Source organism: Bidens hawaiensis, unplaced genomic scaffold, assembly GCF_021521415.1.
Source record: "Bidens hawaiensis isolate Kalapana, Puna unplaced genomic scaffold, B.hawaiensis_p1.1 tig00021509_1, whole genome shotgun sequence".
NCBI lineage: Eukaryota > Viridiplantae > Streptophyta > Magnoliopsida > Asterales > Asteraceae > Bidens > Bidens hawaiensis.
The window spans coordinates 421,499-445,728 of record NW_027493343.1 but is presented as its reverse complement, the minus strand read 5'-3'; the positions used below and the strand labels follow the sequence as shown (position 1 = coordinate 445,728).

Below are 24,230 nucleotides of genomic sequence, written 5' to 3'. Positions count from 1 at the left end.
AGGCGGGTACATACCTCTTCAAAGCCCCCCCAGTCTAATGTGTGTCTTATCTCGCGCTAGCGCGGTAAGATAGATATTAGACTTACTGATGGGGGTTTTGTCGTTTTCTTGGTTGTTTCCATCGTTGCGCCTTGTTCTAATCCATTTGGTTGAAACGAAGGGTCCAAACACGTGGTTGGTTGGTGGTGTCGTGCGCCGTAAACGTGTCAGACGTTCGTGTGCTCGAGGTGCTACAGTTGCCTTTCATGTCCTCTCGCACAGCTGTCTGGAACAACGTGTCGCGCTCTCATTGGTTTGCACCTGCGAGTGGGGGCGCCGTATCTGCTCCGTGGCAGGTCCGTTACGTTTTTATGTCCCCTCAACAGTGTTAGGGACACGTGCCGCGCCAGCGTTGGCTTTACACCTGCGAGTGGGGGCGCGTGAAATCCGAAACAGTTACCCACTTTTCTCTCTCCTGGGCCTATAAAAGCAGGCCCTTAGGAAAAATTTTTTATCTTCATCTTCATTGTTGCTAATTTTCGAATTTCTGCCTTTCATATTCCTGAGTTGAGTGTATTCATCGTTCGAATCTTCGTTATCTGCTGCTAGCAGTTGTATGTCTGATTAGTTCAGACTCCTCTAACCCCCTCAATCAACCTCTATTGCCTCTCGAAGACGCCGTGTGAAATCTGTGGTGATGTCGACATTAAAGCAAAAGGGCAAGGGGAAGAGGGTTGTTGAGACCACATCGGAGGAAGTAGGGAGGACCAAGGCCACGAAAAGGTGGAATGAAATCCCCTGCAAGTTGAGGCAGGCCGATCTCGACAGCCTCATCTCGTCACAGGGTTTCCCCCTGTGTTTGGCTGCATGTTGCCTGTGGCCGGGCAGACGGCGGCGACCCGCCTCCCGGCTATATTTCACTATACACCCATTTTTTCATCCACTGCAACCCTTCGTCTTCCGATGACAAGTTTGTAGGCGCGGTGTTACGTTTTTTCGGGATTCATATCTCCCAAGTCCATCCGTTTGGACTTGTGCGCATGACTCATTTCGAGTTCATGTGCAAATCACAAGCGCGAGGAGCCCACCCCTCGGCGCTTTCAATTTTTTTACAAGCCCAAGATCCAAGATTCTTGGATCTCCTTTATTCCTCGCAGTCAGAAGGTTAAGTGCAGCACCGTGTCATTTAAGAGCCTTCATGACTGGTCTGAGAGGTTTCTTCTACATCAGGGCTGGTGTAATCCCCATCCGCATGTCGATGCGCGCGATCGATTCTGCGCCCCGCGGATGCGGATGTTATTAAGAACCCAACCGGCGCTTGGTTAAGAAACTGACCACCCGAACCATCCCCCGCCAAGAAAATTCGCGAGGAGGCGCTGGTGGGGGTCGGCATGAGTAAGCTGTGGACCGACAGCGCGCTTGAGCCCGTTATCCAAGTCGACGGGTTGTGTAAGTTTATTTCATTGCTTTATTTCATTTTCTGCGCGAAACATAATTCTTTTTGCTGAAATTTATTTGACTTGTTTTTGCGCAGTCACCAAGGATTATATCCACGCCGCTTATGATGATCAAGTGGAGGGTGGCTCCGTCGCGCTTGGCGCTGGGGAGGTGGGCTTCCCAGATCGCTTCGATGACATGTTCCATTCCCTGTCGATCTGGCATTTGACTTTGATAGCGACGCGCCTGGTAAGCCTTCGCACTTATGCTTATTCCTTTAGAATACCAAATTTTGCTAACACTTGTGTTGCATGTATTGTAGATGCGCTGGAGAACTACGAGCTGGAGCTCGCGGAAGAGGAGGATGAGGGAAGAGGAGGCGCCCCTACTAAAGCGCAAAGCTAAGGGGAAATCCGGCGCAGGGGGCAGTAAAGAGACAGAAGAAAGACGACACCCCTGTCGCTCATCCCCATGCTCAAAACGAAGGGACCTGAGGAAACCCAGGTGTTTACCCACCAAGGTTTCTTTAGCTTCCCTGCCTGTGAAAGTGGGGCCGACCTCCTGTCCACTTGAGGTATGGTGGCGTGACCTCCTCCCTTCGCGCGGCTGAAGAGAGAAGCAGTGCCGCGCCTGCGAAAGGTATACTTTGCTTACCCATAATTCTGATTGAACTTTTATTACATCTTTTCGCATTTGAATGTTTGCAGGACCGGCGTCTGTAGTAGATCCAGCCTCAGGCGCAACAAGGTGCTGAGGCTGCGCCGGGGGCTGCTTCGAGGTCCCCTGTTCTACCCTCCGGAAAAGGGTAGAATGAACTTTATGGCGATGTTCAACGCGCGAACAGAATTGCGCGAAGGTATGTTTTGCGCCATTGTCTTCTGAATTTTTTGTTTTGATCAAATCATAAACCCTTTTTTGTTGTTGATTTGTTCATAGGAGTTGTAGCTGGCGTACAAGCTGCTGGTGACACTCCTGGCGCCGTTGCCGGGCGCCGCTGGTTCTGGTCCTAGCTCCTGCTAGTGCTGAGTCTCCCCTTATTGGGATTACAAAGGAGCAGGAAGCCGTATTGCGCGCCGAACTGGCGGCGTCGAGACCTCCCTCGCCTCCTCCTACGCGCAGCCCTCTCCGCGAGGCTGGTTTGGAGCCCTCCAGGTCGCAGGAGAAGAGGCCTATTGAAGAAGATGAGGAGGATGAGGGGGCTTCAAGCTGAAGGACTCCTTGGGAGACCGCGCCAGCCCTGCGAGGGCCACAAGACTTCGCAGCGCAGACTTCTGGTGGGGCTGGCGCTCGACTTTTCTGCTTCATCCCCGCAGGTATGTTTTAATTTGTTTGCTCCGCTGCGCGTACCTCCATATAAGTATGTTTTATGACTTAGAACATTTCTTGTGTTTTGCAGCAAGGTGACCACGTTTACCGCCCGAGATGGAATATTAATGAAGACAGTTCCTTCCAATCCATGGGCGTATACGAGGACTTCTGGGCTCATGCCGTGCCTCCTACTGAAAGGAGGTATCAGGAGGAGCGCACCCGCGCTGACTTGGCTCAACGATCACATTTTCGCTGGGTCAGCTTTCTTTGCTGCCTCCCAAGAGCTTCATCGTGATTATATAAAGTACGCGATGCTCTTGTGGCAGCCCAGCAAGAGGCTAAGGTGGCTGCCTGGAACCTTTCTGATGCTCGCAGCACGAGCTGAGAAACTCCAGGCGGAGCTCAGCGAAAACCGAGCAAGTGCCAACACCGCCTTTATTAAAGCGCGTGCAATGAGCTCCAAGCTGCGCGAAAGAAGCAGCAGGTGGCGGAGGCCGAAGTTGCCAAGTACGCGCGGAGAGTGCGTGTCTTGGAACAGCAGGTGGAGGCGCGTGAACCAAGCTATCGTCCAGAGTATCACTGAGAAAATCATCACTGGAGAGCGAGGTTGCGCGCCTGAAGAAGGAGTTGGCGGCCCGCGCAGGCTGATAGGGATGAGGCCTTGGCGACGGCAGCGTCTAGCCAGGAAGCACTTGATGCTGCGCAGGCGGAGAAAGAAAAAATTTTGGCGGCAGCAGCGTCTGATAAAGAGGAGCTTAAAAAGACCAAGGAAAACTGTTGAGTTATTAAACTCCCAGGTTCCTGCTCTCGAGACGTCTGTTGCTGGCCTCGCGCAGGATCGCCAATGGCTGGTGTCACAGGGCATGACTCGTTGCGCTTTGGCGATGAAATATTCTGCCGAGTTTCAGGCCCTTGTGATGGACTGCAATGCTGCCGCGCGCCTTGTGGGTCGAGCTGAAGGGTTTACGGATGGGTATGAATATGGGATGTTGAAGAAGAACCCATCCGAGTACCCTTACAAGAGCGACGCGGCCTGCGCGGACATGGCCGCTGTGGGGGAGAAGTATATGAATACTCCTATCCCCGTCCTTGTGCAGGTACCTTGACCTTAATTAATGAATTTTTCTTGATTAATTTTCCAAGTTTTTGTACTCAATCCTTTTCTAATGATTTGCAGATAGCTGCGCCTTGCTTGACCAGCCGACCTCGGCGCGCTAAAGAAGTTGCTCGATGAATGCGAGGGGGCTGGTGGCGATGATGGTGGCGCGGGGGATGTTGCCCCTGCCAGCGGCTCCTGGCGCGGCGAAAAGAATCTGCTCCTGACACCGTCGTGATAGAAGACTCCATTGAGGAGGAAGAACTTGACTATGGTCAGTTCGGAGATGAGGAGCGGGCCGCGCCAGATGCTGCGGGAGATGATGAGGGTGATGAAGTGGCTGACGTCGACGTGGAGACTTGAGAAGCCCTTCATATTTCTAATTTTTTTTTTTGTTTTTTGTTATACTTGTAATTTGTAACTCATCACACTTGTAAATTTCAATGCTATGGAATGAAATTTGTTTTCCCTTTTTCACATCTTGCGCATTTCCATTCATCTCTCATGTTTGCTTGTATAGATATAAGATATGCTTGCACGTTAAAATAAGAACAAGGTTGTAAGGAAATTATTTACTTAACCATAGTCATATTTTGTAAGTGGTTTCGCAGTATCTTGTTTATGCTGACATGCGCGATGACTTTTCACTACTCCTTTTTTGCGCGTCGTTGTCGCGCGTTTTTTATATGAGTTTTAGCCATTACCTGTCAGCATGTGTTACTCAGATATCCACTTTTATTCCGCGCGCGACCTCAACCTGAGACCCTTAACACTATGATTTGGCATGTACTTTGCCTTAGTTGTGTTTAGGATTTATATGATCAGGCTGCGCGGGATGTAAGATGGATGTTTGTGAGTGTTTTGAGCTAAGGCTCTTTGTTTTGGGCTAAGGCCCTGACGTTTTTAGAGTTTAGACTCGTTAACGTGTTTGAGCTAAGGCTCGTAGGTTTGGGCTAAGGCCCTGACGTTTTAGAGTTAAGACTCGTTAACGCGTTTGAGCTAAGGCTCGCGCATGTATGTTTTACTTCGTTTTATTTTGTTTTGAAGTCAATATAGTGTTGTCATATTGCTCCAAATTAATAAAGGAAGTGTGAAACATGTATGCAAAGGTAATAGAACAAATATTGAAAGATAGCGCGAATCATCATTCATGATGGCTTAAAAGCCTTGATTACATATTTGAATTTTTACATGAAGCATTTTCTAAGCTGCGCTGCGTTCCACGCGCGCGGTATCTTTTTTCCATTCAAATCTTTTAAAGTGTACGGCCCTTTCCCCAATTCTTCTGAGATTTGATAAGGTCCTTCCCAATTGGGGGACATTTTTCCTGGGGGTATTGCGCGGCTAGCTTCATTATTTCGAAGGACAAATCATTTTTCTTGAAGTGGCACTCTTTAACGCACTGATTATAATATTTTTTCAGCTTTTTCTTGTATTTGGCTTCATTGATGATAGCCGCTTCTCTGCGCCCTTCAAGCAAGTTAAGGTCCAATCTTCTTTCGCGCTCCGTTATCAGTCTTGCTCATCATGAGTACCCTATGGGATGGGCATCCAATTTCTGCTGGGATCATAGCCTCTGTCCCATAGGTTAGGCTGAACGGGGATTCGCCATTGCTAGTTTTGCTTAATGTCCTGTGCGCCCACAGGACATTAGGTAACTCTTCGACCCAAGAATGGGATTCTCCCTCCAACCTTTTCTTCAGCCCATTTAACAAACTTTGATTCGCGCGCATCCACTTGGCCATTCCCCTAAGGGTGGTAGACCGAAGTGAAGATTTGGTTGATGTGCAATTCTTTGAGCCAGCTGGATATCTTCCTGTCAGTGAACTGTTTGCCATTGTCGCTCACAATTTCCATAGGAAGGCCAAAACGGCAAATGATGTGGCTCCAGATAAATTGCTTCATCGCCTCTGCTGTGATTTTTGCTAGTGGCTTGGCCTCAACCCATTTTGTGAAATAGTTTACCGCCACTACCAAAACTTTCACTCGCCCTTCGCGCTTGCGGCAGGGGCCCCACAATATCAATGGCCCATTTGTGGAAAGGCTATGCGGAGGTTACTGGAATCAAGTTGTTCTTTGGCCGCATGGTGTTTGGCGCGTAGCTCTGACATGCCTTGCATTTTTGTATTTCTTTTAGCGCATCCAAGTACATGCCTGGCCATAGTAGCCTGAGCTCATTGCCTTGGCAACCACCATGCGCGGGCCAGCGTGTATTCCGCAGATTCCTTCGTGAATCTCCCTAATCACGTAGCTTGCTTCTTCAGCATCCAGGCATTTCATGAGCGGTCCAAGATAAGAGCGTCGATATAATGTACCATCAAGTAGTTCATAGTTCTGCGCCTTGTGTCTTATCTTTCTCGCCTGTGCGCGATCGTCCGGTAACTTCCCCTCCTTCAGGAATTCCATTATTGGAGTTATCCAGGATGAAGGGGTTGTATGAATTACAAGGACAGATTGCGTTTGCACTGACGGGTTGCTCATCACTTCCACCCTGACATCTTTGCCAAAGTGATCAAAATTAGTTGATGCCATCTTACTCAACGCGTCAGCGGACTTGTTTTCGCTGCGCGAGATGTGTATGATTTTGAAGAAGTCAAACTGCTCAACGAGCTTTTTTGCCTGCTCTAGATATAGAGGCATGGTGTTCTCCTTGGCATCATAAAGGCCATTGACCTGTGCAGCTACCAAGTAAGAATCAACATGGGCCTCTAGCCTTTTAACTCCAAACTTGCGCGCAATGCGCAGACCAGCCAGCAGGGCTTCATACTCAGCCTCATTGTTGGTACTCTTGAAGTCCAACCTAATAGCATAAGTATATTCATGATTATCAGGGTCCACCAGTTTGAGGCCTGCGCCTGACCCTTCGCTGTTGGAGGCTCCATCAGTGAATAGCCTCCAAACATCTTCTTTATCATTTGCTCGCGGAGGGTCTACCTCGCGCTGAGCTTCTTCAATCTTTCCCTCTGGGATTTCCGTGATGAAATCCGCTAAAACTTGACCCTTTATTGCTGGACGGGGCTTATAGGTGATCGTGTGTTCACCTAATTCCAGCGCCACCTTTGTCAGCCTTCCGGAGAGCGCGGGGCGTCGCAAGACTTGCTGGATGTTGTAACCTGTCAGAACTTCAATCGGATGACCATTGAAGTATCTGTGTAGCTTGCGCGACGCGTGTGTTAGTGACAAAACTAACTTTTCCATGATGGAATAGCGCGTCTCAGGGTCTGTCAGCACCCGACTCACATAGTATATTGGCGTTTGGATCCCCTTGCGATCCACCAATAATACTGCGCCGATGGCGCGGTCTCCAGCTGACAAGTACAATGTAAGGGTTTCGCCAGGAAGTGGAGCTGTGAGCGCGGGCAGCTTTATGAGACATTCTTTTATCTCACTGAAAGCTTGCTCAGCTCAGGCGTCCACTTGAATTGGCTCTTCTTCAAGCAGTTCCTCAAAGTGTTAACGAATGGAGTAGATTTGTTGGCGTGGTTCGCTAGGAACCTGTTGATTGACACCAATCTACCATTCAGCTTCTGAACCTCTTTCATGGTGGATGGTGAAGGCATGTCAAGGATGGCTTCCACCTTTTCAGGGTTCACCTTGAAACCATCCTTAGTGACCATTACACCAAGAAATTTCCCCTCTTCCGCGCCGAAAGTACATTTGCTCGGGTTGAGCTTCATGTTGACTTCCGTTAAGCGCTGAAGAGTTTCCTCGATGTCTTTGAGCATTTGTCTCTCCTCCCCTGCTCTGATCACCAAATCATCAACGTAGACCTCTAGATTTCTTCCGATTTGTTCACTGAGAAACCGAATCCATAAGTCTCTGATAAGTGGCGCCCGCATTCTTTAAACCAAAGGGCATTTTTGTGTAACAAAAAACACCCTTGTCGGTTCTGAAGGCAGTCTTGTCTTCGTCTTGTGGTGCCATTTGAATCTGGTGATAGCCTTTGTAGGCATCCAGGAAACATTTGAGCTTGAATGGCGCCACAGAGTCCACCTTTGCGTCGATGTTTGGGAGGGGGTAACAGTCTTTCGGACATGCTTTGTTGAGGTCCTTGAAGTCAATACACATCCTCCATGACCCGTTGTTTTTCTTTACCATCACAGGATTGGCTACCCACGTCTGGTATCGGATCGGGCGGATGATGTTTGCGCGCAACAGGTCCTCAACTTGCTCATTCATGGCCTTCGCCTTTTCATCCCCCATGATTCTCTTTTTCTGAGCAATTGGCTCCACCGACTTGAACGTGTTAAGAGAATGTTGCGCCAAGTCTCGCGGGACCCCAGTCATATCGGAGTGTTGCCAACGCGAAGACCGACGTGTATTTTGTGAGCAACCTTTTCATTCTCAATCTCGTTTCGTCTGAAATGGTAGCGCCAATTGTGACCGTTTGCTCTGGGAATTTTGGGTTTAAAATCCACTTCTCTGCGCATTGTCCGCCATTGGAAGTTCATTCTCCCTTCCCGCGGCGTACTTGTCACTCGCGCACAAATGATCGCGGTAAAACAAATTTTACGCCCGTTGGTGTAGGGAACCCCAATGCGCCGTGCGCTGGCGACGGTACAACATTAAATTGGGCAAATCGTTCCCCTACCCAGGATCATATTGTGGCATGACGTGGTGGGCAAGACCAAGAAGTTGACAACTTCGGCTCGCTTGTGCTCATCATCCCCCATAGTTAGTTCAAACTGAATTTGACCTAGGGGATGGATGATTTCATTTGAAACACCACAAATTGGTGCGTTCACCATCTCGAGCCGCGCTTGGTCTGCCGGGTCTAACTTTCTGAAACATTGCTCATACATAATGTCAGATTCGCTTCCAGTGTCCACCAGGACCTTTGACACTTCGTAATGAGCAATGTGTGTGGTGATGACAAGGGGGCTGCTGATTGAAGGGCCTCCCCTGATTCTTGGGAAGATAACTTGCTGCTCGCGCCAATCTCCGTGGATTTGCGCGCTTCTCTTTTTTGACGTCTGCCCTTGTCGTCCCCCCTCAGCCACACAGATTCTTTTGTATTTCTTGCTGGCAGAGGCTCTTTCCGGTTGTTCATCTTCTATTCTTTGGTTTTTTACCAAGTGAGCCAGCCTGCCTGATTTTACATCCTTCTCGATCGCATCCTTTAAATGATGGCATGCGTCGGTGTTGTGGCCCGGGGACCTGTGAAATTCACAATATTTGCCACTGTTTTGCGGTCCCTTGTAGTGTAGTTGCTTGGGGGGCTTGAATTGGACATTCTCAGTACTTAACACCTGTGAAGGTGTTTTAGTGAGGGGAGTCCATATTCTTGGCAGAGGTCTGCTAGGATCTCTGCCGCCCTCCCTCTTGTCACCCTCCCCGCGATTACGGACATCTTTTTGGGGCTGGGGTGAGCTTGGTTGCGTTTGCTTTTCTGTGGAAGAAAAACTTGTTGGTTGCAACCTGGACCATACAGAGTTCTGTTTGGCCCTCTTCTCTTTGCTGCGCGGTGATTCAGCCTGATGCGCTCTTTCTCTTGCCCTATCTTGGGCAATCTGCTTTTCATTTCTCGCGAAGACTCGCAATGCTTCCATTAGTTTTGCCCAAGTGGTGGGCATACCATCTCTGCTTACGAGAGCTCGGCGGAGTTGATCACTGCGCGCGCCTTGTATAAAAGCCACGCGCAGGAGTTGCTCAGTTATACCCCCGATTGCCAAAGACTCCTGATTGAAACGTGTGATGTAGTCCTCAATCGTTTCATCATTCCTGCGCACGCAGTGCATGATGTCATCAGGATCGCGCGTGTGTCTGTGCTGCTGTACGAAGTGGGCTTGGAACTTTTCCAATAGTTCCTCGAACCCATCAATTTGCCCAGTCGGCAAGCTCTCGAACCAGACCCGCGCCGCGCCCGTAAGGCAGCGGGCAAACATGTGACACCATGTTGGCATCGTCCAGCTCTCTAGGTTTCCCGTGTTATAGAAACCTTGCAAAAAGTCATCTGGATCTGTTGTACCATCATATTTGCCCAGACCACTTGGCATCTTGGTCTTGTGCTGGATGGGGGCCTTAGCGATGCGCTCAGTAAATTTTGAGTGCTTCACTAAGATGGCCGGCCTGTACGGCGTGGTTACGTCCACTTGCCCCCTCACTGGCGGGCTGTACGGCATGTGCAGATCCAGATCTGCTCTGGCTCCAGGCGCCATGTTCACAGGCGCGCGGAGTTGTGAGCCTCCTGCATGAGTATCTCGCGTCTTCCTCATGCTATGCACTTCTTCATCACTGAACTCAGTGTGTGCAGTGTGAACAGAATGTCCTTCTTCCGGCGCGCGCGGCCTTTTTGTAGTCTGCTTATCAAACGCTTGCCTTTGTGTTTGGTCGGCTAGCTTTTTCTGTTTGACCATTTCATTGTACTTTTTCAGTAGACGCCGCTGCTCGTTTATGAGCCATTCATTCGGATCATTTGTTTCTTCTTCTGGACCCATTGGTCCCTTCAGTTTCGCGCCGGCAAGATTTTGTAACGTGAGATCGTCTGGAGGAGTTTCAGTCTGGCCGTGAGGGGTTGTGATGAAGGGACGGTTACTGGTGGTGCGCGTAGAATCACGCAGCACCCTCAGAATTTGCTGTCCCTCATTGACACCCTCACGTTCAATATCCTCCAGAGCTTGATCAGCGTTACGAATGCCAGAAACCATGGTGATTGATTTTTTTTATGTAGATCTGATGAGATCTGATTGCCGTTTGTAACAGTGGATGGCGCCAATGATCGCCGCGCGAAGGGAGGAGGTCAGCGTCTGATAAAGAGGAGCTTAAAAAGACCAAGGAAACTGTTAAGTTATTAAACTCCCAGGTTCCTGCCCTCCCACGGATGGCGCCAATGAAGAAACGTGGATCTACTCGCTGGTAGCAGATCTACTTTCCTCGGGTTTTGATTATACTATTTCACCGATGGTTCTTCTGGATCTGTGTTCTTCCACCTACAAAATGAACAACGCCGTTAACTTACCCCTCAGAAAGGGACAGAGGGGTCCTCTTTGGGGTAACCCTCCGGCGTGAGAATAAGTATATGGTGGAGAAGATAATAATAATGTCCGTAAGGGAATCTCAAGAGTATTGCTTAATAGCTGAATACTCTATGATTGTGTGACTGTGTGTTTGTATGTAACTGACTGTGAGTGAATGTAATTCAATATGATTGAATGTGATATCACTGCCTGTAACTGTCAATGATTGAGTATGAATGTGTCCATCAAAGTGGAGTTGATGCTGTATTTATAGTGCTAGGGTTTCCACTGGTTGGGCTCAACCTCGTTGGCCTCCTCCAATCGCACTGCGCCACGTGTCCTCTGGGACACATGGCGCTTTCTCGTTGGTTGTAATCACGTGGTAGCACATGTGCCATGCTGAGTTGTCGACCTTTCATTTGGCAGCTGTCAACATCAGCATATTCTTACTCCTTAAAAAGATGCCTTCTGGAAGGTTGTCTGACGTGCACAATCAAGGTTGCCCTAATCCTGATTTGAATAAGGACGAGGTCGATTATGTGCATGTGTGATATGCGTCAATCCTGAGGATGCGCGAGGTCTTCTCTTTATTCTCACGCGCAGATATTTCATGCGCAGATGTGATATGCACGAGCATGTGATATGCGCCGCGCGCTGGTGCGCCGCGCGCATATGTGATGCGCGAGCATATGTGTGCCTGGGCATATGATGCCTGAGCATGTTTTGTATGCGCCATGCGCATAAGTTTTGGCTTTGTGCCTTCATAATGTGTTTATCTTGTGGGTTGACCCGCCTTGCTCGGTGTTGAGGCGGGTACATACCTCTTCAGTATCGATTAATAGAGTAAAAAAAATGTGTATCAAACACCTTATGTTCTATCATAAACTAAAAAACAAAGAATTTTTAGAATTCAATTAATCCCAAACCAGATGTACAAACTTAGATCATAAAGGTGTAGAATAACAATTACAGACAATCAATCGAAGGTTTCATCAATTTAAACAAAGAAGAAACACTAACAAACAAAACCAATAATCCAAGAGATTAGAGAAAGTGTCAGTAGACGAAAACCAAGTGCGACGAAGAATGATTTGATGATGTGTTCTTGATAATCGTTTGATGAAGACAAATCGAGATGGTAACCAATACTGATTGAGACAGTGATCCTAAGATTGATAATCAAGACATCGATGAACCAGAGATGATAAATGAAGACTTGTTTGCTTTTAAGATGTTAAATAATGTTCGTGGTCTCTTATGGATATAATTACATCAAGAACTATATCCCACGAACAATTAAGCCTACGATCAAACAAACTGCTTCAAATACATTTGCATCTATCAACTTCAAGCCTAGTCCACAGCCCATCTCGTTAAAACATACAAACAACTATGAAAAACCAACAACTAGATTTAGTAAATTCCTTAATATTTGTAATATTAAAACACGTTCCTATGAGTAAAGAATATGAGAAAGATCGAAGAACTACGTAGAAGAAATGATATTAATTTACATTATGAATATCCACTTTGTAAATAGTTGACCAGATAGTACTTGAAGTTGTATGTTTGGATTACCAGCTTTTTGTTACTTTTAAAAGTTGACCAGTTCAAAAAATAAAATAAAAATAAATAAATTAACAATAATAAGGGTGGTTATATTCAAACACCAGTCCTTGGTGTATAAATAAGTCTATACGGCTCGTATAGGGCCTATACAAATCGTATAGCCCCAAGTTATTGACATAAGTAAGGAGGTGCTAGTGTGGTAGCTTTTTGCAGTCTATACGAGCCGTACAGACCTTTTATGAGCCGTACAGGTTTTCTAGCTCGTATAGCTCACTTACCTCGTCTGACCTATACGAGTCGTATAGGGTCTATACGACTCCTATAGACAGCAAGTCAGCCTGTACCTTGACCTGAAATTTAATTAATATATGGTCTATACGAGCCGTATAGATGATATACGACCCGTACATACTAGGTATCGGCTTTTCTTGCTCTAACAATTTAAGATTTGTGTGTTGCTTTGTAAGATTATACGAAAAGTTGTTTGGTTGATTGTAATATTGGGATATAAGCTTAAAACATGATAGATTCGTGTGTTGACTTATGATTTTCTATAGAAAGTTGTTTGCTTGGCATGAAACAAAATGTTTACTTTAAATTACGTGTTTCTATTTTATAATTAACTCGGATATTATTTTTAATATTCTGTAATTTTAAAGTAATCTTAAAGTTATAAAAAAAAACCTATACGAGTCAGATAGCCTCTATACGAGTCGTATGGCCCTATACGGCTCGTATAGGGGCTATACGGGTACAATGAATAAAACTTGACACTCTTGACCAAAAATGACTTGACTATACATCTATGCAACTCGTATAGATCCCATACATGTCGTATAAGCTCTTTTAACGTTAGAATAACCTCCTATATAACCAAACCTAATAATAATCTACACATTTAACCTTTGAAAATATCAATAGATGATTTGGATATTAATAGCTAGACACGGATTACACCGTGTGACTCCGGACCCACAAAGCAACGGTCATACATGATACATTCACATTATTATATTTATATTTATAATAATATCATACCACCCCCAATTGAACCTTCAACGAAACACCCAAACACACCAAACCCTAGCTCAAATTCTTTACGATCAATCACCAGATTCATTCCAATAACCAAATTCACTCTCAAACCCTTCAATTCACCACCAAACAAATCATGGGTCAAGCCGAGAAACTGATGAATCAGATCATGGAGCTCAAATTCACCTCCAAAAGCCTTCAACGCCAAGCCAGAAAGTGCGAAAAAGACGAGAAATCAGAAAAACTCAAAGTCAAGAAAGCAATCGAGAAAGGTAACATGGACGGAGCCCGTATTTACGCCGAAAACGCCATCCGAAAGCGTAGCGAACAGATGAATTACCTTCGGTTATCATCCAGGCTCGATGCGGTTGTCGCCCGGCTCGATACGCAGGCGAAGATGCAGACGATTAGTAAGTCGATGGGGTCGATTGTGAAATCGCTTGAGTCGACGTTAGCTACGGGTAATTTGCAGAAGATGTCGGAAACTATGGATCAGTTTGAGAAGCAGTTTGTGAATATGGAGGTGCAGGCGGAGTTTATGGAGAGTTCGATGGCGGGGAGTACGTCGTTGAGTACTCCTGAAGGGGAGGTTAATAGTTTGATGCAGCAGGTGGCGGATGATTATGGTTTGGAGGTGTCGGTTGGGTTGCCGCAGCCGGCTGGACACGCGGTGGCGATGAAGAGTAATGAGAAGGTTGAGGAGGATGATCTCGCTAGGCGTCTTGAGGAGCTTAAAGCGCGTGGGTAATTTAAAGTTTTATGTGGAGTCGAGTATTTCGTTTTATGTTGATTGTCGGATTGGTTATGTAAATTTGACTTGACTTATGTTTGTGTTATGTTATGTGTTATGCTATGTTATGCTATGTTATGTTTTGCTGCTTGAAACTAGTACTTTGCGACTTGCGTATGTTTGAGATAATGAGATCTAATAACGGGTAATGACATTCATTTTAATTATAATTGTACTACGAAATACATGAATGGAGATGATTGGGTGGGTCAATGGACTGTTTGTGAACCAAATTTGCCGTTCACAAAAGAAGAAAAAAGTTGGGAATTACTCATATGCATATGAGTATCCTCTATAACCTTTTGAGCCTTTACGTCTTGTTCTTGAGTTTTTTAACCAAGGAAAGAAAAGGAAATGAGAGGGAAGGATAAGAAAGGGAAGGGAAGGAAATTTTTTTAATTAGGTGTGTTCTTGAGTTAGAAGGAAATTAGAGGAAAGGAAAGGATAACTATGTTTATTATCTTTGATACCAAGATGGTTAACTCCTTTAAGCATTATGTTGAATCTTTGAGAGAGGTTTTGGTTTGGTTTAGGGGTTGATAAGTAGAACCCGAGTGAATCTAGAAACCACCCGCTTCTTCCCGTAAACCCGACAATATGGTCTCCATTTGTCAATAAATTAAAGGATGTTCCTTCTTCGACACCGAATGGCCCGAACGTTCGTTTGTTGGTCTTGAAAGTGGTCGATGGCCCGAACGTTCGTTTGTTGGTCTTGAAAGTGAGTGACCGAATCACGGGGCTGCCTCCATAGACCACACGACAATAGTGCCCGCTAACACTTGCAAAGATCTCCGCAGGATATTGCAGTTTAATCTGAAATTAATTCATAAGAAATTCCATAAATCAGTTAATTCTAACTTTGAATATAGTGCAAGTTAGTGAAAATGTATTTACCTGAGCCGATTTCATTCCACCGAAGCCACCATGTTTGTCAGCTAGAAAGGGTTTACCGTTATCATATGTTACACAAAGTGAGTCGATGCAACTGCCATATACAAGAGTTATTTCCCTTACTCCGGTGTGTACTCCATCATTCCATTCAACTCCTCCATGTCCTCCCCATGGTCCCGATTGTATGCTACCATCCTACAATATTCAATTATCAGTGAGACCATGTTCATAATTTAGATACAAAGTTTTAGATATTAGATTAAAGCAAGTTTAAAGATGGGATTAGGATTCCATACCATGAGTCCTAGAAGTTGATGGAAGGAGAAGTGCCTACAAAGAAAGATGTAATGATAATTGTGTATCTTGCTCTTGCTATTGCACACTGATTATGGACTACATATATATATAGAGCAAACACAGTACTATAATACCAAGCTCATTCCCATTCTGATTCCATTCTGAGAAAGAGGTCATTCACATGTCATAATCACAATTCACATGCCTAAAACATTTTATGCTAATTCTTATTTCATTCTAGTTTATTTATTTATTTATTTTTATTTTTTTAGTTTTTTTCATGTCCACATATGTAGTACATGTTTTTTTATACCCACATATGTAGAACATGAACTGTAGTTAGTGGGAAAAAAAGGGATAATGCTTTCTAAAAATACCTCTTGACAATCTCCATGTTTTCTTTGAATATATGCCATAGGTGCATTTCTTATATGCTAGTTGTGACATTATTTTTACTATGAAATAGTCATAGTAAAAAATACACTCTTATATCATACTGCATATATAAAACATTATAATGTTAAATGGTATTTACACATGGCTTAAGAAGCGTCTCAATGTGTTTAGAGGCATAAAACAAAATGAAAATTCAGCACAATTTTTTCAGTTTTATTTTTCTTTATCCAAACTTAGAATCGGCAATAATAAACTAAAATTGGTATATATATTGCACTTGAACCATGGGTGCGAGTACAACCAAACCAAAATTATTATATAGTTTCATTTGCACATACGTAGGGAATCATTTTCTTTCCTTTTGACAAGTATCAAAATGAAAAAAGAAAAGTAAAGAAAAATACAAGACTAAGGTTTACCTTTGAACACTAAGAGGCTATTTGACAATCTTGTTCTAAGTTAGTAAGAGACCTGATTGATTAAGAGATAGCTTTTGAATCATTCAACATGTGGCTTCATGAACCATTGATAGGTGACTTTTCGGTGAAACAAACACACTCTACCTCTGACCGATTCTAAGGTTGCTAAATAGATCCAACGCGCATCCAATATTTGACTGAATCGTATTTAAACTGCTGTTTGAAATTAGTACTATGCATATATTTGAGTTAATCATATTTGTGTCATGTTATTCTTAACTACTGTTTGAAACTAGTACTATGCATATATTATTATGAAACATATTGCTGTTTGAGATTCAACTCGTAATGTCATTCATTTATTTAGAACGGTACTTACTGGATAGAGAACAATGAAATACTAGATAAATTTGCATCTATTGCAATTATTACAAAGAAATTCTTATGTTTAGGGATACTCATATGCCCACCTATAACCCTTACAGCATTTGGTTTTGTTATGTTCATCATCTCTAATAGCAAGAAGGTAAATCATTCAAGCATTATGTTGAAAGAGGTTTTGCTTAGGGCTTGATATGTTGCTCGGATCCTTTATTTGATATATGATCATGATTTTGGATGAACAAGATTATTATGGTTTGGATGAGTATGCACATGAATGTGCAAGGACTCTCAGACACACACACACAAAGAAATAAAATACACACACATTATTATTATTATTATTATTATTATTATTATCACACTTTGAAATCTCGGCACACAATCAGTATTTATACCCTTATATTTAGTTATGTAAATTTGACTAACTTACGTTTGTGTTAAGTTATGTTATGCTATGCTATGTCATGCTATGTTTTGTTGCTTGAAACTCGTACTTTGCATATATTATTATGAAACTAATACATTAGTTGTTTGAGATAATGATATCTAATAACGGGTAATGACAATTGTACAACATACAAAATACATGAATAAAGATGATCGGGTGTCAGTGGCCCGTCAATGATCCAAATTGACTGTTCAACAAAACAAAAGTTGGAGATTACTCATATGCATATGAGTATCCCCTATAACCTTTTGAACCTTTGGTCTTGTTATGTTTATCATCTTTGATAGCAAGATGGTTAACTCCTTTAAGCATTATGTATGCATATGAGTATCCCCTATAACCTTTTGAACCTTTGGTCTTGTTATGTTTATCATCTTTGATAGCAAGATGGTTAACTCCTTTAAGCATTATGTTGAATCTTTGAGAGAGGTTTGGTTTAGGAGTTGATAAGTAGAACCCGAGTGAATCCAGAACCACCCGCTTCTTCCCGTAAACCGGACAATATGGCCTCCATTTGTCAAGAAATTAAAGGGTGTTCCTTCTTCGACACCGAATGGCCCGAATGTCCTTTTGTTGGTCTTGAAAGTGAGTGACCGAATCACGGGGCTGCCTCCATAGACTACACGGCAATAGTGCCCGCTAACACTTACTAAGATCTCCTCAGGATATTGCAGTTTAATATGAAATTAATTCATAAGAAATTCCATGAATCAGTTAATTCTAACTTTGACTATAGTGCAAGGAAATTTAGTGAACATGTATTTACCTGAGCCGATTTCATTCCACCAAAGCCACCATGTTTGTCAGCTAGAAAGGGTTTACCATTGTTATCATATGTTACACGAATTGAGTCGACGCAACTACCATATACAAGAGTTATTTCTCTTACTCCGGTGTGTACTCCATCATTCCATTCAACTCCTCCATGTCCTCCCCATGGTCCCAATAATTTACTACCATCCTGTAATATTCAAATATCAGTGAGACCATGTTCATAAATCATAATTAAGATAAAAAGTATAGAGATTAAAACAAGTAGAAAGATAATAAAGGATTAGGATTCCATACCATGATGAGCTCAAGAAATTGCTTGAAAGAGAAGTCACTACAAAGAAAGATGTAATGATAATTGTGTCTTGCTGTTGCTATTGCACACTGATTATAGACTACATATATAGAGCTATCAAAGCACTACAATGCTAAGCTTCTTATTCTATTTTGATTCCATATTCCAACAAAGAGGTCATTCACATTTCATAATCATTATTCACATGCATAAAGCATTTTATGCAATAATTCTTTCATTCCAGGTTTTTTCACATATGTAGAACATGTTTTTTGTTATTATGCTCGCATATGTAGAACATAAATTGTAGATAGTGGGAATAAAAGTGAATGCTTTCTAAACATACCCCCATTTGACATTACCCTCTGCTTTTCCTTTGAATATATACCATAGCATATTCATTTCTTATGTGTTAGTTGTAAAAATATTGTAATTATGAAATAGGCACATTTGTATACGCGTAATATATATTATGATAGTAATGAATGTACTAGCATATCATATTGGATATATAAAACATTATAATGTGAAATGGTATTTACGCATGGCATTAGAAGCGTCTCAGTATGTTTAGAGGCATAAAACAAAATGAAAATTTAGGGATTTTTTCAATTTTATTGTTCTTTATCTAGACTTAGAATCGAGAATAATAAACTAAAATTGGTGCTGGTGTGAGCACAACCAAATAAAAATTTATTATTTAGTTCCACTTGCACATACGCAGGGAATCATTTTTTTTTTCCTTTTGACAAGTAGCAAAAAGAAAAAAAAAAGGAAGAAAAGAAAAGTAAAACAACAAAATGAAAAAGAAGTGAAAAAAAAATTTAATTTGTCTACAAGACTAAGGTTTACCTTTGAACACTAAGGGGCTATTTGACAAGCTTGTTCTGAATCATTAAGAGGTCTGACAAAGGTAGTCTCTGAATCATTCAGCATATATATAAAACTTAATAATTAAAATGCTTCTTGAATCATTAAAAGACAACTTTTTAGTGAACCAAACACACTCTATCTTTGGTTAACCGATTATGAGGTTGCTAAACAAATCCAACGCACATTCAAATATTTGACTGAATCATATTTGTTTTATGTTCTTAACTGCTGCTTGAAACTAGAACTATGCATATATTTGACTGAATCATATTTGTGTTATGTTCTTCTTAGCTGCTGCTTGAAACTAGTACTATGCAATATATATTATGAAACATGCTGTTGTTTGAGATACAACTCGTAATGTCATGCATTTTATTAGAACTGTACTTTTTGGATAAACAACAATGAAATACTAGATAAATTTGCATATCTCTTGCAATGAATTTCAAAGAAATTCTTATATTTAGGGATACTCATATGCCCCACCTATAACACTTTGAGACTTTGGTTTTGTTATGTTCACCATCTCTGATAGCAAGAACATTAAATCATTTAAGCATTATGTTGAAAGAGGTTTTTCTTAGGGCTTGATATGTTGCTCGGATTCTTTATTCGATATATGATCATGATTTTGGATTAATAAGATTATGATGATTTGGATGAGTATGCACATGAATGTGCAAGGACTCTCATACACACACAAAGAAATAAAACACACACTATTATTATTATTATTATTATTATTATTATTATTATTATTGTAGTTGTTGTTCTTGTTGTTGTTGGCACACTTTGAAATGTCGGTACACAATTAGTATTTATACCCTTACATTTGGTACATGTTATGTAAATTTGACTAACTTATGTTTGTGGTATGTTATGCTATGCTATATCATGTTATGTTTTGCTGCTTGAAACTCGTACCTTGCATGTATTATTATGGAATGAATACATTCGTTGTTTGAGACAATCATAAATAATAATGGATAATGACAATTGTACTACATACAAAATACATGAATGAAGATGATCGTGTAGGTCAGTGGCCCGCCAGCGATCCAAATTGGCTGTTTAACAAAAAAAAAGTTAGGGATTACTCATATGCATATGAGTATCCCCTATAACCTTTTGAACCTTTGGTCTTGTTATGTCTATAATCTCTTATAGCAAGATGGTTACGCCTTTAAGCATTATGTTGAATCTTTTAGAGAGGTTTGGTTTAGGGGTTGATAAGTAGAACCCGAGTGAATCTAGAAACCACCCGCCTCTTCCCGTAAACCCTACAATATGGCCTCCATTTGCCAATATATTAAAGGGTGTTCCTTCTTCAACCCCAAATGGACCAAATGTCCTTTTGTTGGTCGTAAAAGTGAGGGACCGAATCACGGGGCTGCCTCCATAGACCACACGACAATAGTGCCCGCTAACACTTACTAAGATCTCCTCAGGATATTGCAGTTTAATATGAAATTAATTCATAAGAAATTCCATAAATCAGTTAATTCTAACTTTGAATATAGTGCAAGAAAATTTAGTGAAAAATGTATTTACTTGAACCGATTTCATTCCACCAAAGCCACCATGTTTGTCAGCTAGAAAAGGTTTACCATTGTTATCATATGTTACATAAATTGAGTCGATGCAACTGCCATATACAAGAGTTATATCTCTTACTTCGGTGTGTACTCCATCATTCCATTCAACTCCTCCATGTCCTCCCCATGGTCCCAATAGTTTACTGCCATCCTGTAATATTCAAATATCAGTGAGACCATGTTCATAAATCATAATTAAGATAAAAAGTCGTCATCATCATCGTATTCAGTATATCCCACCAATAGCAAAGCTATGGTAGGGTCTGAGGAGGGTAAGATGTAGACAGCCTTACATCTACCCCATAGGGTTAGAGAGGCTGCTTCCGTTGAGACCCGGCTCAAATTAAGATAAAAAGTATAGATATTTAAACAAGTAGAAATATAATAAAAGATTAGGATTCCATACCATGATGAGCTCAAGAAATTGCTTGAAAGAGAAGTCTCTACAAAGAAAGATGTAATGATAATTGTGTCTTGCTGTTGCTATTGCACACCGATTATAGACTACATATATAGAGCTATCAAAGCACTACAATGCTAAGCTTCTTATTCCTATTTCGATTCCATATTCCAACAAAGAGGTCATTCACATTTCATAATCACAATTCACATGCATAAGGCACTTTATGCACTAATTCTTTCATTTCAGGTTTTTTTTATGTTGACATATGTAGCACATCTTTTATGCTCGCATATGTAGAACATGAACTGTAGTTAGTGGGAAAAAAAGGATATTGCTTTCCAGAAATACCTCTTGACGTTCCCCTCTGCTATTTCTTTGAATATATGCCAAAGCTTGGCCGGATTGAACTAAAAGGATTGATGTAGGAAAGTAGATTCATTTTAAATATGCTAGTTGTGACATTATTGTAATTATGAAATAGTCACACTATATATAATGGTAATAATGAATATACTACTATACTAGTATATCATATTGGATATATAAATTGTTATAATGTTAAATGGTATATATGGATGCCTTTAGAAGGTCTCAATATGTTTAGAGGCATAAAACAAAATGAAAATTCAGGACATTTTTTCAATTTTATTGTTATTAATTTATCTAAACTTAGAACGGGCAACAACAACATAAAATGGTATATTGTACTTGAATCGCTGGTGTGAGCACAACCAAACAAAAACTATTATCTTAGAGTTTCACTTGAACATGTGTAATCATTTTCTTTCCGCTTGACATGTTGCAAAACGAGTAAAAAATGTAAAAAAAGTGAGAAAAAAAACCCATTAATTTGTCTACAAGACTAAGGTTTACCTTTGAACATTAGGCGTTTTTCTTTTGATTTGCCAAGCAAAACCCAATAATTTTTAATTGCAAATAATGGGTAGTTTTGACATATATAAAAGAAGCAAAATGAGAATTGTTTAAATTTAAATTCGTGGGAGAAATTGTTTGTCTAAAACAAGATGCCATAATTTGTTATTAAAGATACACATAGGTCTAGCAATCTGACACAAATCTAGCATATTGCAGTCTTGAATGAGCAATTACACTTAATTATGAACCAATTGCACAATTGAAACAATGAAGTAAATGACTGACAACTTGAATAGGCAATTAAGAGAATGTTTGTTGAGGTGAGTAATCATGGCTGTTCAAGAACTCACTATAAGAATTTGACCATGTGCTCACATGCAACGTCTATAACGACAACAAGGGTGGCTGGCATGAACAGACGTATAGCGACAACATGTCGTCGCTATAGCGTCTCTCAAAATTGTGACTACTCAAACTCTATACCTATGATATGTCACCGATTTAGAGTTTGGGGAGGTGGGAAAGTTTAGCGCCTTAAAGAAAATTAGGGCCGATGACATGTCGTCGATATAGACATAATAGATTTTTTTTCTTCCTTTTAATATTATGTAAATATAAAAAGCCTTTATATTGTTTTCTCTTTAAATAACTTTTATAATTCTAACTTGTACAAATGACAAATCGTTGCTAAAAAGTTATATTTCCTTTTTTTTTTAATTCCTAAATAAAACCATAAGCTTAACGGTGTAAGTGTTGTATGCTCTACTCTATACCAATGACATGTCGTCACTATAGGATTAAGACAAGGCCTTAAATCCAGAGCATATCCAGCGTGCATTCCATTTGATTGAAACTAGCACTTTACATATGTTATTAGGAAACAAATACATGCGCTGTTTAAGATAATGAGATTCATTAACGGGTAAAGTCATTCATTTTAATTAGAATTGTACTATCTTATTGGTTGGATAATAATGAAATACATGAATTACAAAAACTCCTTGCATTTAGTATTGTACTATCTTATGCTACGTTAGAATTACTCATATGCATATGAGTATCCCCTATAAACTTTTGAGCCTTTAGTCTTGTTATGTTTATCATCTTTGATAGCAAGATGGTTAACTCCTTTTAATATTATGTTGAATCTTTGAGAGAGGTTTGGTTTAGGGCTTGATAAGTAGAACCCGAGTGAATCTAGAAACCACCCGCTTCTTCCCGTAAACCCTACAATATGGCCTCCGTTTGCCAATAAATTAAAGGGTGTTCCTTCTTCGACACCGAATGGCCCGAACGTTCGTTTGTTGGTCTTGAAAGTGAGTGACCGAATCACAGGGCTACCTCCATAGACAACACGACAATAGTGGCCGCTAATTCTTACTAAGATCTCCTCAGGATATTGCAGTTTAATCTGAAATTAATTCATACGAAACTCTATAAATCAATTTCTAGCTTGAATATAATGCAAGGAAATTTATGAAAAATGTATTTACCTGAGTAGATTTCATTCCACCAAAGACACCATGTTTTTCAGCCAGAAATGGTTTACCATTGTTATTATATGTTACTCGAATTGAGTCGATGCAACTGCCATATACAAGAGTTACTTCTCTTACTCCGGTGTGTACTCCATCACTCCATTCAACTCCTCCATGTCCTCCCCATGGTCCCAATAGTTTACTACCATCCTGCAATATTCAAATATCAGTAAGACCATGTTCATAATTAAGATAAAAAGTATAGAGATTAAAACAAGTAGAAAGATAATAAAGGATTAGTATTCCATACCATGATGAGCTCAAGAAATTGCTTGAAAGAGAAGTCTCTACAAAGAAAGATGTAATGATAATTGTGTCTTGCTGTTGCTATTGCACACTGATTATAGACTACATATATAGAGCTATCAAAACACTACAATGCTAAGCTCATTATTCCTATTGTGATTCCATTCCGACAAAGAGGTCATTCACAATTCATAATCACAATTCACATGCATAAAAAAGCACTTTATGCACTAATTCTTTCATTCCAGGTTTTTTTTTTTATTTTCACATATGTAGAACATGTTGTTTTGTTATTATGCTCGCATATGTAGAACATGAACCATAGATAGTGGGAAAAAAAGGATAATGCTTTCTAAGCATACCATTTGGCATTACCCGATGCTTTTCTTTGAATATATGCCTGAAGAGGTAGGTCCCCGCAAAGCTCAGTTGGACCCGCAAGACACACCTTGATGAGGTACGTCTGCGCAAAGACCAACTGGTTCCGCAGGACCCACCATGCTCAGAGAGATGAAGACCTTACACGCAGTAAGCCAGCTGTTCACGCAGGAAAGCCTCCCTTGGTACAGTACCCGGCCTGTTCCCGCAGCTATGGGTACAAGCCAAGAAGGAAGGCTACCCGCACTAA

General features: G+C 41.5%; 1 protein-coding gene, 1 long non-coding RNA gene and 2 pseudogenes across 2 annotated transcripts; 1 reads left to right on the top strand and 3 right to left on the bottom strand.

Moving 5' to 3' along the window:
- Positions 1-13,392: 13,392 nt before the first annotated feature.
- On the top strand, positions 13,393-14,194 carry LOC143563712 (ESCRT-related protein CHMP1A pseudogene; annotated as a pseudogene).
- Positions 14,195-14,240: 46 nt separating this feature from the next.
- LOC143563724 (jacalin-related lectin 19-like) lies at positions 14,241-21,151 on the bottom strand. Its single transcript, XM_077051206.1, has 4 exons — positions 20,946-21,151; positions 17,745-17,966; positions 14,641-14,983; positions 14,241-14,305 (listed from the first exon to the last, which is right to left on the bottom strand). The coding sequence occupies exons 1-4, from the start codon at positions 20,946-20,948 to the stop codon at positions 14,241-14,243; spliced, it is 633 nt and encodes a 210-aa protein (XP_076907321.1). The 5' UTR covers positions 20,949-21,151.
- On the bottom strand, positions 15,069-15,373 carry LOC143563708 (uncharacterized). Its single transcript, XR_013140714.1, has 3 exons — positions 15,358-15,373; positions 15,185-15,256; positions 15,069-15,105 (listed from the first exon to the last, which is right to left on the bottom strand). It is a non-coding gene; the product is annotated as an uncharacterized LOC143563708 (long non-coding RNA).
- Positions 21,152-22,857: 1,706 nt separating the features above from the next.
- Positions 22,858-23,925, bottom strand: LOC143563723 (jacalin-related lectin 19 pseudogene; annotated as a pseudogene).
- Positions 23,926-24,230: the final 305 nt, after the last annotated feature.

Excerpts from the sequence above, each read along its gene's own strand:
- LOC143563724 (XM_077051206.1), bottom strand. Across the intron at positions 14,984-17,744 it reads CATGTTCACTAAATTTCCTT|ATTAAACTGCAATATCCTGC; the intron begins GCACTATAGTCA and ends AATTAATTTCAG. Across the intron at positions 14,306-14,640 it reads TAAAGGAGTTAACCATCTTG|ATCTCATTATCTCAAACATA; the intron begins GTATCAAAGATA and ends ACCCGTTATTAG.